At 38.8% G+C, this 13,500-nt stretch overlaps 1 protein-coding gene across 1 annotated transcript; it reads right to left on the reverse strand.

The window, feature by feature from the left end:
* Positions 1–1,440: 1,440 nt before the first annotated feature.
* On the reverse strand, positions 1,441–12,665 carry actr3 (actin related protein 3). The gene is made up of 12 exons (XM_066686215.1): positions 12,456–12,665; positions 6,403–6,458; positions 5,383–5,507; positions 5,112–5,222; positions 4,933–5,028; positions 4,735–4,842; positions 4,489–4,632; positions 3,548–3,721; positions 3,339–3,431; positions 2,854–2,979; positions 2,688–2,771; positions 1,441–2,357 (listed from the first exon to the last, which is right to left on the reverse strand). The coding sequence occupies exons 1-12, from the start codon at positions 12,497–12,499 to the stop codon at positions 2,262–2,264; spliced, it is 1,257 nt and encodes a 418-aa protein (XP_066542312.1). The 5' UTR covers positions 12,500–12,665; the 3' UTR covers positions 1,441–2,261.
* Between the last annotated feature and the right edge of the window lie 835 nt (positions 12,666–13,500).

The raw sequence follows: 13,500 nt of genomic DNA on the forward strand, positions 1-13,500 counted from the left end.
ACGCTAAAGCTGTGTAGCATACTGTGAACATTGATGACTAACACAAACTGTGCAGCAACAGATGAGCACTGTCTCTGACATTAGAAGGTGGATCAACAATGTAGGTGTGTCTAAGAGTGGCCAGTGAGTTGGCAGTTGTTAAAAAACTCACAGATGCACTAGTCTACAATTGTAGAACTACTTAGATGGCTAATGGGGCTGATGAACTAGACGTGTGCAGAAAAAGGGGGTGACAGATACGTGTACGAAGAGCTGTGGTTGCTGTATGGTTCAGCCAATATATATGTAAATACTGGCACTCTGCTCCTCACCATATTGTTTCATTTTAAATCCATATTCTACAGTAGATCCAAACAGATACGAGTTGTGGCACTGTCAATATTACTAGTAGGTTGCACTCAGTGTTTAGTGGCAATTCTTATGTTTTCCAGTTGAATTCAAATCTCTGCTTTCTGTCTGCAGTATTAATATTCACAAGAACACTTGCTGTAAAACTGCATGCTTAGAAACCTTGGACTGTCTGACACCCAAACAAGTGCAGCAGCTCCCTGAATGATGGACTCAATTAGCCAGTTAGGATTGCTGCTGCTGAAAGATTGATGAGACAATACACAAAGTGTGGCTCTAACAGCCACTGTTGAACTAACAGAAAAATCTTGCTTTCTGAAATGCCATTCTGCAATAACTTGTGAATAATAAGGAAAACCTTCATTGCCATAGGCACAGAAAGAGAGGGATGAGAATGGCAACACTGGGAATGACTTTTCTCTGAACAATCAGAGCTTTTGTTTTCACTGTCTCAGCATTTTTACAACAAAATCACTTTGCAGTTGGGATTGACTTATTTTTAATGGTTTATTTTCTACTAATTAAGTAAAAACTTACAGAGCTAAGACTCAGAAGCAAATGCTATTATGTATGAAGGGTCTTTCCCTTTTTATTTATGTATTTATTTATTAAATACGGCACTGAATGTTCAATTTGGAGCTATTCAACTTTTCAGAGGGACATTTCATAGAGTGTTAAAAATTGTGTTTGGACAAAGAGACCTCGTGTGGCCAATGAAGGTAGTACAGGCAACTGCCATTGCGTAGATTTTACATACCTCAGGACTATGGCTGGCCTAAAGCTCCTGCTTTAAAAGATGTGTGTTTAATGCCTTTTAACCCTTCAAGAAGTCAGCTGAGGTGTTATTATGCATTGAATGAATCAGCTACAACAGTAATACCATGTGAAACACAGTTCAGCTGAACTGACTCATGTAGACCACATTTTTAGACTTAAACACCAGTAGAAGCACTTCTGCAGCACTCAAATGAGCAAACCAGCTACAACCAGGCACCAAATTAAACACCAATAAAAGTAAACAATTCAAACAAAGTGAAATGAAGAACAGAAAACCACTGTGTAATAAAAAAAGAAAATGGCAATTTAGTAGAAACCATTTTAAGCCTTTATTGGAATGTTTTAGGCATTGCATTTACAAATCCAAACCTGCTGTAATTTGATGTTCAATAAAATAAAAAAAAAACGTCCGCTAAATTAGCAACACTGGTCTGATAGTCGTTCCCATTCAAGCTCATCGTAGTCCTATTATTGATAGACACTTTTCCTTTGCAATATTGAGAAACATGGAAATATATGATTGGAGGTAAAAGCAGTCAAACGTTTAAAACTAATTTGATGAAAAGGCAGGAAAAAATGAAATAGATAAAGGTATTAAAGATTTCCTTTTTAAACTTGAGAGCACAGAAATAGTCAAAGATGGAGAATAAAGTCATTTTTCTTGATCTGGATTTTGTTTTTCTATCATTTTGCACCTGCTTAGCCCATTACTGAGCACGAGGCTCCGGGGAGAAACACGGGGAGAGGACTGGCGTGTTGAAGCTCTTTTAGAACCAAGTAACTCGCTCACATACCAAAAAGTCTTCTGCAGAACCACCATGAATGCCAATATTATTGTTTCCAAACTCATTTTTTTTTAGACTCCCACGTTACTGAGCTGAGAGGCAGAGAAGAGCTGGAGTCATTTTGGTCGAATAACCGCATGTAACCAAAAACAACCCAAAAAAAAACAACTAATAAACAAACCATTCATCATCTGGATCCAGCAGACAGGTTTGGTGTTAACCGAAATGAGCTCTCCCTCTCTCTCCAGTTGCCCACTCCATGTCCCCAGCCCTACCACAAGCCCACCCCCCAATCCTGTGTTAACATGTGTGTGAGAGAGATAACGTATGTGTATACAGGTCAGTGGACTCTTAGGACATGACACCAAACACGGGGTTGTGGCGACAGATGCTGGGGCCGATCTCCTCATAATCCTTCTTGGTGTGACATACCTGGTAGAACTCAGGCTGTTGGTGGGAAGAAAATAAAACAGGGTTTTAAAGTTGCAGTGTAAGAGCCTCCACTACAAGCTATCAATTAATCTCTATACCAGCTACAATGGCTTCTGCATTTCTATTTGTGTTGAAGAAGGCAGTATAAAATCTATGTGGAGTCCTTTGTAGTGCCGTTTTTACTTTCATCATAGCATGCCAGTTCTTTCCCTCTCTGTATTTATAGATATTCCTTAATATGGAACAGTGTAGGGCTAGTATTATACCTGAGAATGTCTATCACTAAATGTATCAAAAACAAAACTGAACAGAGCCATGTGTTGTTATTAAATGTGTGTAACTCACTGTTGAGGCCAGCATGGATCCTCCAAACCACACGGCATAGCGCTGCATGTGGTGAGTGATGACTTGAACATCAATGGGCTTAGGCTGCAGAAGGAACAAGCACGTTGTTAAAAAGTAAACTGACTACTAAACTAGATTTAAATCATGTTGGAACCGTCCTTCAAACCTTTAGTTTTCCTCCACTGAGCTCCTCGCTGAGTTTCAGACGAGCGTCAACAGTTCTCTTCAGATCCCTCTGCAGGCGCCGTCCAAAATCACGGAACATGGTGGACCCTCCAGACAGAACAATGTTCTACAAAGGGGAAATAGACAAATTTGTACATTCAAATCAAAAATATAAACCAGATGTTAGCTACATCAAGTCATTGAACTGAAAGTTATATATATGTCCCACAAAACCACGGATGAGGAGTACAGCCAGCCACAAAGCATTCAACTGTCATGATTCTGTTAACTCTGCACATAACAGTTTAGACTGATGGTAAATGGTTAACAGTATTTTCCCTTGTCGTTTCATCGTGTAGCTTTAGTTTTAAAATCATTAAAACAATATTGTCCACAAAGATTCCATTGAGTAAGTATCATCACCATCATAATGTTAGGAACGCACAGCAGTGAGGTGTATGGAAGACAAGGGAAGTGTGCATTTACCTTATAAAGAGGACGACGAACATCAATGGGACAGTTCTGGATGACCTCATCAACCACTTCTGAGATTGGCTGAGTGAAGTCTGGATTGGCAAACTGTCAGACAGACACACACAGAGTAAACTAAACTCAACTATAAAGACACGCGTGCTGCATTATATACGCAGGCTTTATTTTATGATGCATGTGTGTGTATGGCAGCAGAAGCAGACCTCAGGGTGGAAGAAAATCTCTGGACCGAGGAAGCGCTCGTATCCTACGTCGATGGTGAACTCTTTCTTGCTGATGGCGTTGATTCCGGTGTACTGCTTTATCCATTTTGAGCCGTCTGTGTCGTACTTATTAAACTCCTTAACCAGGTCAGGACACACATAACTGAAACGCTCCTGCGGAAAGAACACACGTTTACGCACACATTATTTCAGGGCATTCTGAGCATTCCTATTTAGATTAATCTCTGAAATACATTTTTAGACTAACCTCTAAAATCCTTTTACACGAAAGGCCGTGTCAGAATTAATCGCTTATCTCAGGGCAAAGACGCCCGAGTGTTACTCAGGTTCATTATGCTAAACAACTTCATTATGTTAAACTGAGCGCAACTAAGCTCAGCCAAGTTAAGCTCCAACAGAATGTTCAAATTTCATGAAGACGTAAACTAAAGCACACTTATCACTTCAATACAGGCAGAAATGTAGGGTACATACACACACACAAACAGCCACCCACCCCCCAATTCTCTCACACACACACACACACCCGAGAAAATGCAACAACTCTGTACAGATAAAAAAAAACGAGGTGTAAAATGTGGAGATTAAGACTTAAGAACCTTTAACAACCTTCTTCAGCATGCTTAAAATTCCACTGTTATGTTGTTCCTATGCACTTACACTGCACACAAGAAGCTTTAAGACAATAAAAGTATTACATGCATGCTCATTTATTTAAGTATTTAGTCATTCTTTTGTGTGATTGTCTTTTTAGATTCAGATTCACATGAATTGTTACACTGTAAACGTTTCATGTCGATAAAAAGAACTCCCAATGGTTATCCAAGCAGGCTCTGAGTAAAAATAAATGTAACACAAGACTCCACTCAAACTCCCATTATTCTAACTCGAATACAACACTTATTAACACGCACACCTACCTTGACAGCTTTTGCAGTCTCAAGGGACTGCTCGGGCGGAATGCCCACCTCTCTCTCTCTCAACAACTGCTGTGTGAAGTAGGTGATGTCTCTCCCCGCAATGGGGATGTGCTTTATACAGCTGCCGATCACATAACCTTCTGCCTAAAGCACAAACCAACCAATGCACAAATACAATAATTATTTAAACAAAGGACGGTTTAGATAAAATTGTTTCACTGCATTTTGTGTGTGAGAGAGACTGACCACAGGGATGACATGGGTAACTCCATCTCCGCTGTCAATGACCGTACCAGTAAGAGTCCTCTCTCCAACCTGCCGAGAGGTCCAGGAGGCTGCTAGAGCCAGGACCGCCTGAAAGCGTTCACAAAACACACATAAGCACACCCTGATCAAATGAAGTAACTAACATACATCACTAAAGAAAAACAAACCGTAGTGTACCTGCACAGCAATGTATAATCCTGGCACATTGAAGGACTCGAACATAATCTCGGCTGTGTATTCGCGGTTCTCGGGTGTGTTCAGAGGTGGCTCGGTCTGTTACAGAATCATTATCATCAGTACGCAGGTATATAAACAGAATTTATGAATAGTAGAAAATGTACAAGTGCATTACTCACCAGTAGGAAGTAATGGTCCTCAGGCTCCGCCCTCAGATACTTAAAGATGACCTGTTCCATGAATCTCTCCATTAGATCCCAATCCTCTACGATACCATGCCTGATTGGCCACTTCATGCAGAAAACAGAGACAGGTTACGACATGGCTCTGAGCTTTGTGTTAAATATATGTTCGATTTATATTCCAATGAGTGCTAATAATGAAGAGGAGCTGTCTCTATGTAGTTATATTGTGTTGTTTTATGTGCAATGAAAACTACAGAATAAACACCTTGGTGGCATAAGTGGGCTTGTCAATTGCCTCATCTCCAATGTAGAAGTCAAGGTCATCCACACCCTTCATCATCCTCCTCTGGGCCTGATCCCCCACCTTGGCTGACTCTTTGATAGCAATGCCTGAGCAAACACAAAAGACGATTGGAAATGACGTCATTGGAGAAATTACCAACCAAAACAACCTTAGTCATAAGGTTATACACACACACACCACCTGTTTAGCAGTACAGTTGTGCAACAATTCTATACGCCAAAATATGAAAAGTTAATTTCCCTAATCTGGGTTCTCAATCCTTGTTCTGGAGATGAGGAGTGATATGGCAAAAATAAAGTGTTACTATAATTGAAAACCTCACAATATACCAACCAACCGTAGCTGAAACACCAACAACAAAGTGTTGAGGTGTAGGATTCAACAGGAATTTTGGTGGCTGCAGGTAGGAAGAGTGAGTGGTGGGCCCTATGTGAAGCTCTAATGGATTGGCACAGGATGTTTTACATCTTATCTTGTGTATGATTATAATAATTGATCTAAATCTTTGTTAAAAATGTTTTTTGATATGTCGCAACAGCTACAGTGCACCACAAGAATAGTGGCACATACAAAACGTCCAATTCCTTTAAGTTAAATGTTTATTTTCTGTACTACACAATATATTTAATTAAACAGGTTTAATTTTGCTCTTGTTGTAGACTAATAAAATGTGTATTTAATATTCTTTTTTAACTTATAATATCTAAATTACACTCTACAAACTGCAATGTGGTGTAATTTATACTGAACCTAATGAAATACAGAAATAATTAACCTGATGTGAACTGAGTAAACATTACAACATGCAGAAAAGAGGTGCTGCAGAAGCAGGCCAGAGAACCAGTGCCACGGGATAAAGACACTGTTGAATAGCATTAGGGACATTTTAAATTAATGTGTTAGATAATATAGTATAGTATAATACATGGAAAAAATAAATATAGACTGACAGCTCGCATTGTTCCAGATAAATGTACTCACATGATGGGACAATGAACTGTGGTTCTGTGTTTCCTGCATATCCAAGTTTAGTATACCTGAAAAACAGAAAAATAAGACCTTTTACACACATTTATTTAAAAAGACCTGTCACTTAAATGACTTGAAATGAAGTTAAAAACAGACAAAACACACCTGCCCAGGAACTGTATCAGATTTAATGGTTTTATACTTTAATTAATGTTTTTTGGTTTTTTTTTTTTTTTAAATAAAAAAAAATGTAAAAATGTAATCTGTGTACTGTCCACTACACCACACACAGATGAGAATCTTTATTTATGGCTAAAATAAACATTATCCACATATAATGTTCTGGTGAATATGAACAGTGTTAGATAACTTTGCAAAAACAGTTAATATACTGCTTAGAGAAGAGCTGAAGGCCGCTATCAAAGCAACCTGGACTTCCATAACACCTCAGCAGTGCCACAGGCTGATCTCCTTCCTGTCACGTTGCACTGATGCAGTAATTCATGCAAAATGAGTCCCGACAAAGTACTGAGTGCACATACCTTTAGACACTTTTCAGAATTAAACATCAATTTTTATTTTGGTCTCATATAATATTCTCATTTTCTGAGATAACGACTTTTGGGGTTTCATTGGCTGTAAGCCCTAATCACCAACATTAACAGAAATAAACACCTGAAATAGATCCCTCTGTTTGTAATGATCCTATATGAGTTTCACTTTGAATTGAATTACTGAAATAAATTAACATTGATGATAATCATATTTATTGAGATGCATCTGTACCATAAATACATCACATACAAAATGCACTAATTAACTAAATTTCATTCTCATTCAAAGCCTTTACTGCATAAACCTTCATTAAGAGAAATTCATTTTAGTGAGTTAACTATAAAGTAAGTTATAAAGCCTAGTCTGAGGATACATATTTATTTATTTTTTACACTGTGTGAGTGTTTATGTAGAACTGGCAGCCCATTTATTGCGTGTTCCTGCTATGTGCCACTGATTCCAGGTAGGCTACCAACCTATCACAACACTACCTCTTGGCTATTTTGCTGATAAAATACTAAAGAGCACTGTGCTGGTGAACAAGAGAAGAAGTAAAGAATAAAAGATTCTCCTCAAGTCACACTGGACACTTCCACAGAAACCACACTGACTTATTTTTTTCATTCAGATTTTCTTTTGTTTTCAGAAAGTGGATCAAATGTCCACTGCGCCACAACATTTTAATCTGTACATAATTAGGTGTGTGAATGAAAACCGAACTGGTCCCATGCTGAAAAAGTCTTGTAACCGATGGCTTTGTTGCTAGGTTATATGTATATGAGGTAGAGAAATGTCTGAAGTGTTTCTGAGTGCCATTATTGTGTAATATTGGCACTCCCAGAACATCTCTCAGCCAATCACATTGCAGGGTTGGAACCAATTGTGGTAAGTTAAGCTTTCTATAAGCATTATAATGACCTCACAAGTCTCTAGTCTCACTACATCCTCCAACCTGACCATGACTGACATACAGCAACAGCAAGATGTTCTGTCATTATTATGATCAGAGGATACATTTCCTGTGTGTGTGTTTATTTTTATATGAGTGACTAATATCAGGGCGTCTGGTCCCCAGTAAGATACTGCTGAAGAACTTTTGACAATAATCTGAATAGCTGTTATAAAGCATTCTTTAGGAACATATAAAACGCTTCAAGTAAGGCATCCTTTGGATGAGTACCATTTGTTCAGCTGTTAGTTTAACAGTGTAGGAACATAGTATAGTTCATCGGTGTAGTCAACAGTAAAGTTAGCCTAGGCATCAAGCATTGTAGTTAGCCTACATCATATAGCACTGTACGATGATATACACAGGACTGGCTTTGAGTGGTGAGGTGAAACCAGCTGCTGACTGGAGAAGGAAGAGCCAGCAGTGGAAGATGGGTTATCACTAACTGAAGACGTAGGGCAAGATGTAACACCTTATGTTGTTGGCACCAATTTAGTAATGTCAGGGTCCTGGCTCTCTTCGCTTCATCTGCACTGCATCATGAAATGAAAGTTAAAATGAAAAAACAAAAACCCCAAAAAACAGACAGTCATTCACATCTTTGCAAGTCTGCAGTCTAATGGTTCGTATGTAGAGGACTGTATTAGGAATTTATCACAATATTAGATTTACAGTTTTTTGCTTGACAACCAAATACCTGAATCTAACACGTTTTGATTTGACAAATTTCAACAATAGGCTGATATTTATTATACTCCAGAAAAGTTGAATGTTACTGTGCGAAACACTCTTTTGAATGTACAGTGGAACCTCTACTAACGAACGCCTCTACTAATGAACTTTCCAAGATACAAACCGGGCATTTGAATATTTTTTGCCTCCACCAACGAACCATGACTCTAGAAACGAACCCGGGCCTCCGCCGAGCCGGCGTCTGGAAATGGCCACTGACCCCAATAGGCGAGTCTCCGAGCGCGCCCAGACTTGAGTGAGCTTTTAAGATTAGCAAATTGTAGCTTTAGCAATTTAGCATTAGTGTAAATAGCAGACATCGAAATTCATGCTAAGTTAAGCCGTATCTACGCTTCGTCTCCCCACATTCACCCGCCTACTCTCCGTTATTCCACCCACCCCCCACCTCCCGTCATACAGCCAGTGCCTGTGTTACTCCTCCAGCCAGTCGTCACATCTTCAAGGTAGCGATGTGTAACCACTTAAAACTTTATTTCTTTTTTATTACTGTTAACACTATTTCTTTTTTATTTTTAGTAACGCTACATGTATTTTTTTTACTAATTTGAGAGTGTTGTAAACATATATCAGTGCAAAAAGGGTGACTTTCGGGGTGGGGGCAGGAACCCATTAATTGCTTTTCCATTGTTTTAAATGGGGAAAATTGGCTCGAGAAACAAACTTTTCCACTTACGAACCGGGTCACGGAATGGATCAAGTTCGTAGGTAGAGGTTCCACTGTGGTTTAAAAGTTTTCCTTTGGAGATAACACGTTGTCATATTAAAAAACCAAATCAACAAAAACAAAAAACTATCTCCTTTCACAGTATTTGCATGTTTTAAAGGTTCCTGCATGATATGGGCGTATAGGCACGCTTTAGCTTTGAAATTAAAATTAACCACACTTTACGATCTGAAAAACGACTTAAAGGAAAGCAGACAGGCTGATATCATAGTCAATCTTAAAACACACTAAAACAGATAACATCAAACATTATATTAAAAGTCAAATCGTCCTGTGAGTATATTCAATTGACCCATCTTAGTTTTACAATTAATAATAGTTATTGGGAGTCTTTTGGTTTGTCAAGTAGCTATATTCATGTTCATGTTTGAGTTAAAACAAAATAGCTTTGGAGTTGGCAAGTGTAGGTAGGGCTGGGCGATATTAAAGAGAAAAAAAAAGTAAGATACACACATTTCACACCAGGGAGATGTGATCATTCTTACTGCATAATTGTTTCATAGTGATTTAATCCGACAACAAAATCTCGTTCTTCCTCCGAGTAACATGACTCAGGGTCTAATTCTGCTGGAAAACACCTTCAGTTATAAATAAATATAATTCATATTTTAGAATTCATATTTGGAACCAGCTCCTGGTACCAAAATCCTAATAAACTCCTCAGCGAAATGCTGCCTGCCTCCTTAAAATGTTTACTGTACATGACAGGGGTGAGTGTGTAGGTCTGTGGGAGGTGACGTTTAACCAGTTAAGACGTGTTTTCATTCATAACGTGTGGAAATTTGAATAGCATTTATGGATGTATTGGTTAAAACATAAGGTATGTAAACATGTACAATCTCGATAATACATGTCGAGCATCGCATGAAAACGTTCGAATTAATTGCTTGTACTCTAAAAATCTTTGCTTTTGACAGGAACAACACAAAAAAATCCTTCAATGGCTATCAAAAATGAGCACACTAACTTCTGCATAGTTAGAGAAGAACAAACTAACATGAATTGTTCTATTTTTTCAGAACAGGAGTCTCAGAATGAAGTAGAAGCTGTCACAACATAATGAGGTTAGATGCTGGTTACATTCCATTGCGTTAGCAGTTATAAAAAGCAGTGCTGTAGACTAAGCAGAAGAGTGCAGGTCAAAGAGAGGATGTGAGGCTTTCGCACTTACATCTTCTTTTGAGACACATCTGTAGCAAAAATAAAAAAGAAGAAGAAGAAAGAAAAAAAAGCCCACTCTTCCTCATCCATGTTTAGAACAGATGCTTGTAATGGCCCAAAAGCGAAGGGGAGGAGGGAAAGGTATGCAGTGTGGAATGTTCAAGTCTCTACACGCTAACACTTCAGAGAGATCTAGCAAATTATATTCAAGTCCAGCATTCAGTATGTATGTGTTTGCATGTGTGTGTGTGTGTGTATATGTGTGTATATATAAACAATACACTGCTTTGATGCATAAAACAATAAAATAGTTGGTTCAATTCAGAGATGTGCTCTTCTATTTTAAATGCCTGCTGAAAAGGGATTATGTTGTGAAAATGAGCATTTGGATTTGTATTTGTTTGTGAAAAAGAGAGACACTCAGGTTTCCTAAGGAAAGAAAGTGAGTGAGTAAATACGTATACAAGTCCATGAAAATTAGGGGTATATATTACTCCTATTTTCAATGTGACAATAAACATCTCTTGTATGTTCATCTGTTGTTAAATCATAGGAACAGGAGAGATCAGGCTAGTAATAGTAATAGGTATATCAAGCCAAAACACTTTTGATACATTGCTTGGATTATAAAGCGCCAAATTAAAGTTTGAATAATAAAATGTTTTGTGCTGTGTGGTGAAGTAGCTACATAGGACTGAATTATGGTTTGAATAATATAGTCTTATTGGGGGTAAATATGGCTGATTTAAGGTTATAATAACATTTGTTGGATGTTTAGAGGGTGAATATAATTTAGGTTTGAGTATCTGTTCTTTGTGCTGTGTGGAGTATCTACTTAGGGTTGAATAATATAGTCTTATAGGTGCTATTTTAGGTAAATATGGCTAATTTAAGGTTATAATATGGTATATTTTCAGTTGGGAGAATATAGGGCTGAATAACACCGCCTTTTCCGTATTTTGTGGAGTATAGAAGTGTGTGTGTTGTGTGAAGTAAATGGGGCTGAATGTAGTTGTGTATAAAAGCGGAGCAACACGGTTCAGACCAAGCGCTAAGTTGTGAAGCCGACCTACTGTTTCAGATACAACACAAAGCTGACTACACAGGAACTGTATAATAATTACGAGTTGACGATGCAGAAGAATAAAACTCAACACTAAAACAACACATTACTAAATCTACGTTCAAATGTCGAACACGACCATATATGGAGCAGAAAGCGAGAAGCAGGAAGCGGCTCGGACTGTCAGTAAAATTAGGAAGTTGAACGGCGCATGCTCAGATCGGTCAGAATGAGTTTTGCAGAATTTAGCATCAATGGAGATATTGAAGAGTGCTAGAGTGATATAAATACGACAGCGATCGTCGTGGGTCTACTGGCACCATCCTCAGTCCCGTATGCACAGACAAAGTCTGACATGTGCAATGTAGACATCTAGCCAATGAATGCAAAATGTAGGCTTCACAGCGACACAGCCACCACCCAATTCCTCTACTCCTACTACATTAGACCTTTTATGATCAAGGTATGATAATAATCACAAAGCTGGAAACTTGGGGACAGGAAAACACACACACATACATATCATCGCGACGAAGTAAATTGGGCTAAAAGAGCTAGAAATCACGTACACACCCCGCTTCACCAGCTTCTTATTGGATGACCATTCCACCTTAAGTACAGTGCGGTTATATCCTGGTACAGGGCGCCAGAATATAACAGCTGCAACATTTAAAGTGAAGCTAAAATCCCCCAAAAGCAGTCGATTAAACTGGCCGCGTATATGGTACCAGAATATTAACTATCACACCGTTTAAGGTGGAATGAAAAATCCAAATGAGTCGCTGGCGAACGAGTCTCCGTCCTCAGGCTCGTCAGCTGCACACAGAGCCGCCGGAGGATAAACGGCTCTAAACACTTACCCTGTTCCACAGTCCACAACACACGCCGGCAGCCGCCCAGCCATCTCTTCTCCTGGGCTGTTCTCTGTGACTGAGGGGAGTCCGTGGGGCAGAAGAGCGGCGGAGGCTGGAAAGGTACAGCGCTAAATCTAAAGGCGGAACCCTTAAGTTTAGAGCCACTTCCGCACTCCGTTTACACTCAGCGGAGAGAAAATGGCCGCCACCGGCGGGAGGGGGTGGTGGTGGTGGCGGCGTAGAGTACGCATGCGCACCAAAGAAGACAACGATTAATTATATTTCGTTTTAAACAAAGAAAATATATTCATAAGCCTAAGACTCGGGTAGGGTCATGCGTTTAGACAAAATATATGCGTTTTTCTTCCAGTATATATATTTTTTTCTTTTACCTACTTAGTCCACGTGGTGTTCTTTTATTATCTAAAAGACATCTCGCAAAATAAGTAGTAAACGTCATGACTGATCACTTGAATGAAACTGGTGACAGTCTCAAATGGGCGTATGCAGATATCCAAGATTTATTACATAATTAATCTAATAAACCAATCCTGCCATCTTGTGGGGCAAGCAGCAGAGCTAGCCTTAAACCACTTGTAAAGCACCAGGAGAGTGTTTCTAGGAAATAATGTCTTAATGTGTCATTTTGATGGGCACACGTTTTGGAGGATAAACTGAGGACTGGGAGCAACCTGTTTAATGATCTGTTGATTTATTTATTTATTTGGTAATTAACTCATTATACATTTAAATAAAACTGAATTACACTTGAATGTGCAGCAGGTGTAGGTGTGTGTGTGTGTGTGTGGATTAATTTATTTGGCTTTATTTTATTCTTAGCCTGATGTCGTATTTTCCAACGTTAATTGTTGATCAGTTATCCTAGTGGAGTTTCAGCAAAGATTTATAATTAAATAGAGAGATTATTAAATATCATTTACATTTAAATTTCCCTCACTGAAGCAGTGTATTTGCTACAGAAAAGATGGATGGGTTGCCGTCTCCGTTGCATTTTGGGAGTTTGAGTTTCCCACTTCATTTACAGAGACAC

This window comes from Hoplias malabaricus, chromosome 12, assembly GCF_029633855.1.
Source record: "Hoplias malabaricus isolate fHopMal1 chromosome 12, fHopMal1.hap1, whole genome shotgun sequence".
Classification (NCBI taxonomy): domain Eukaryota; kingdom Metazoa; phylum Chordata; class Actinopteri; order Characiformes; family Erythrinidae; genus Hoplias; species Hoplias malabaricus.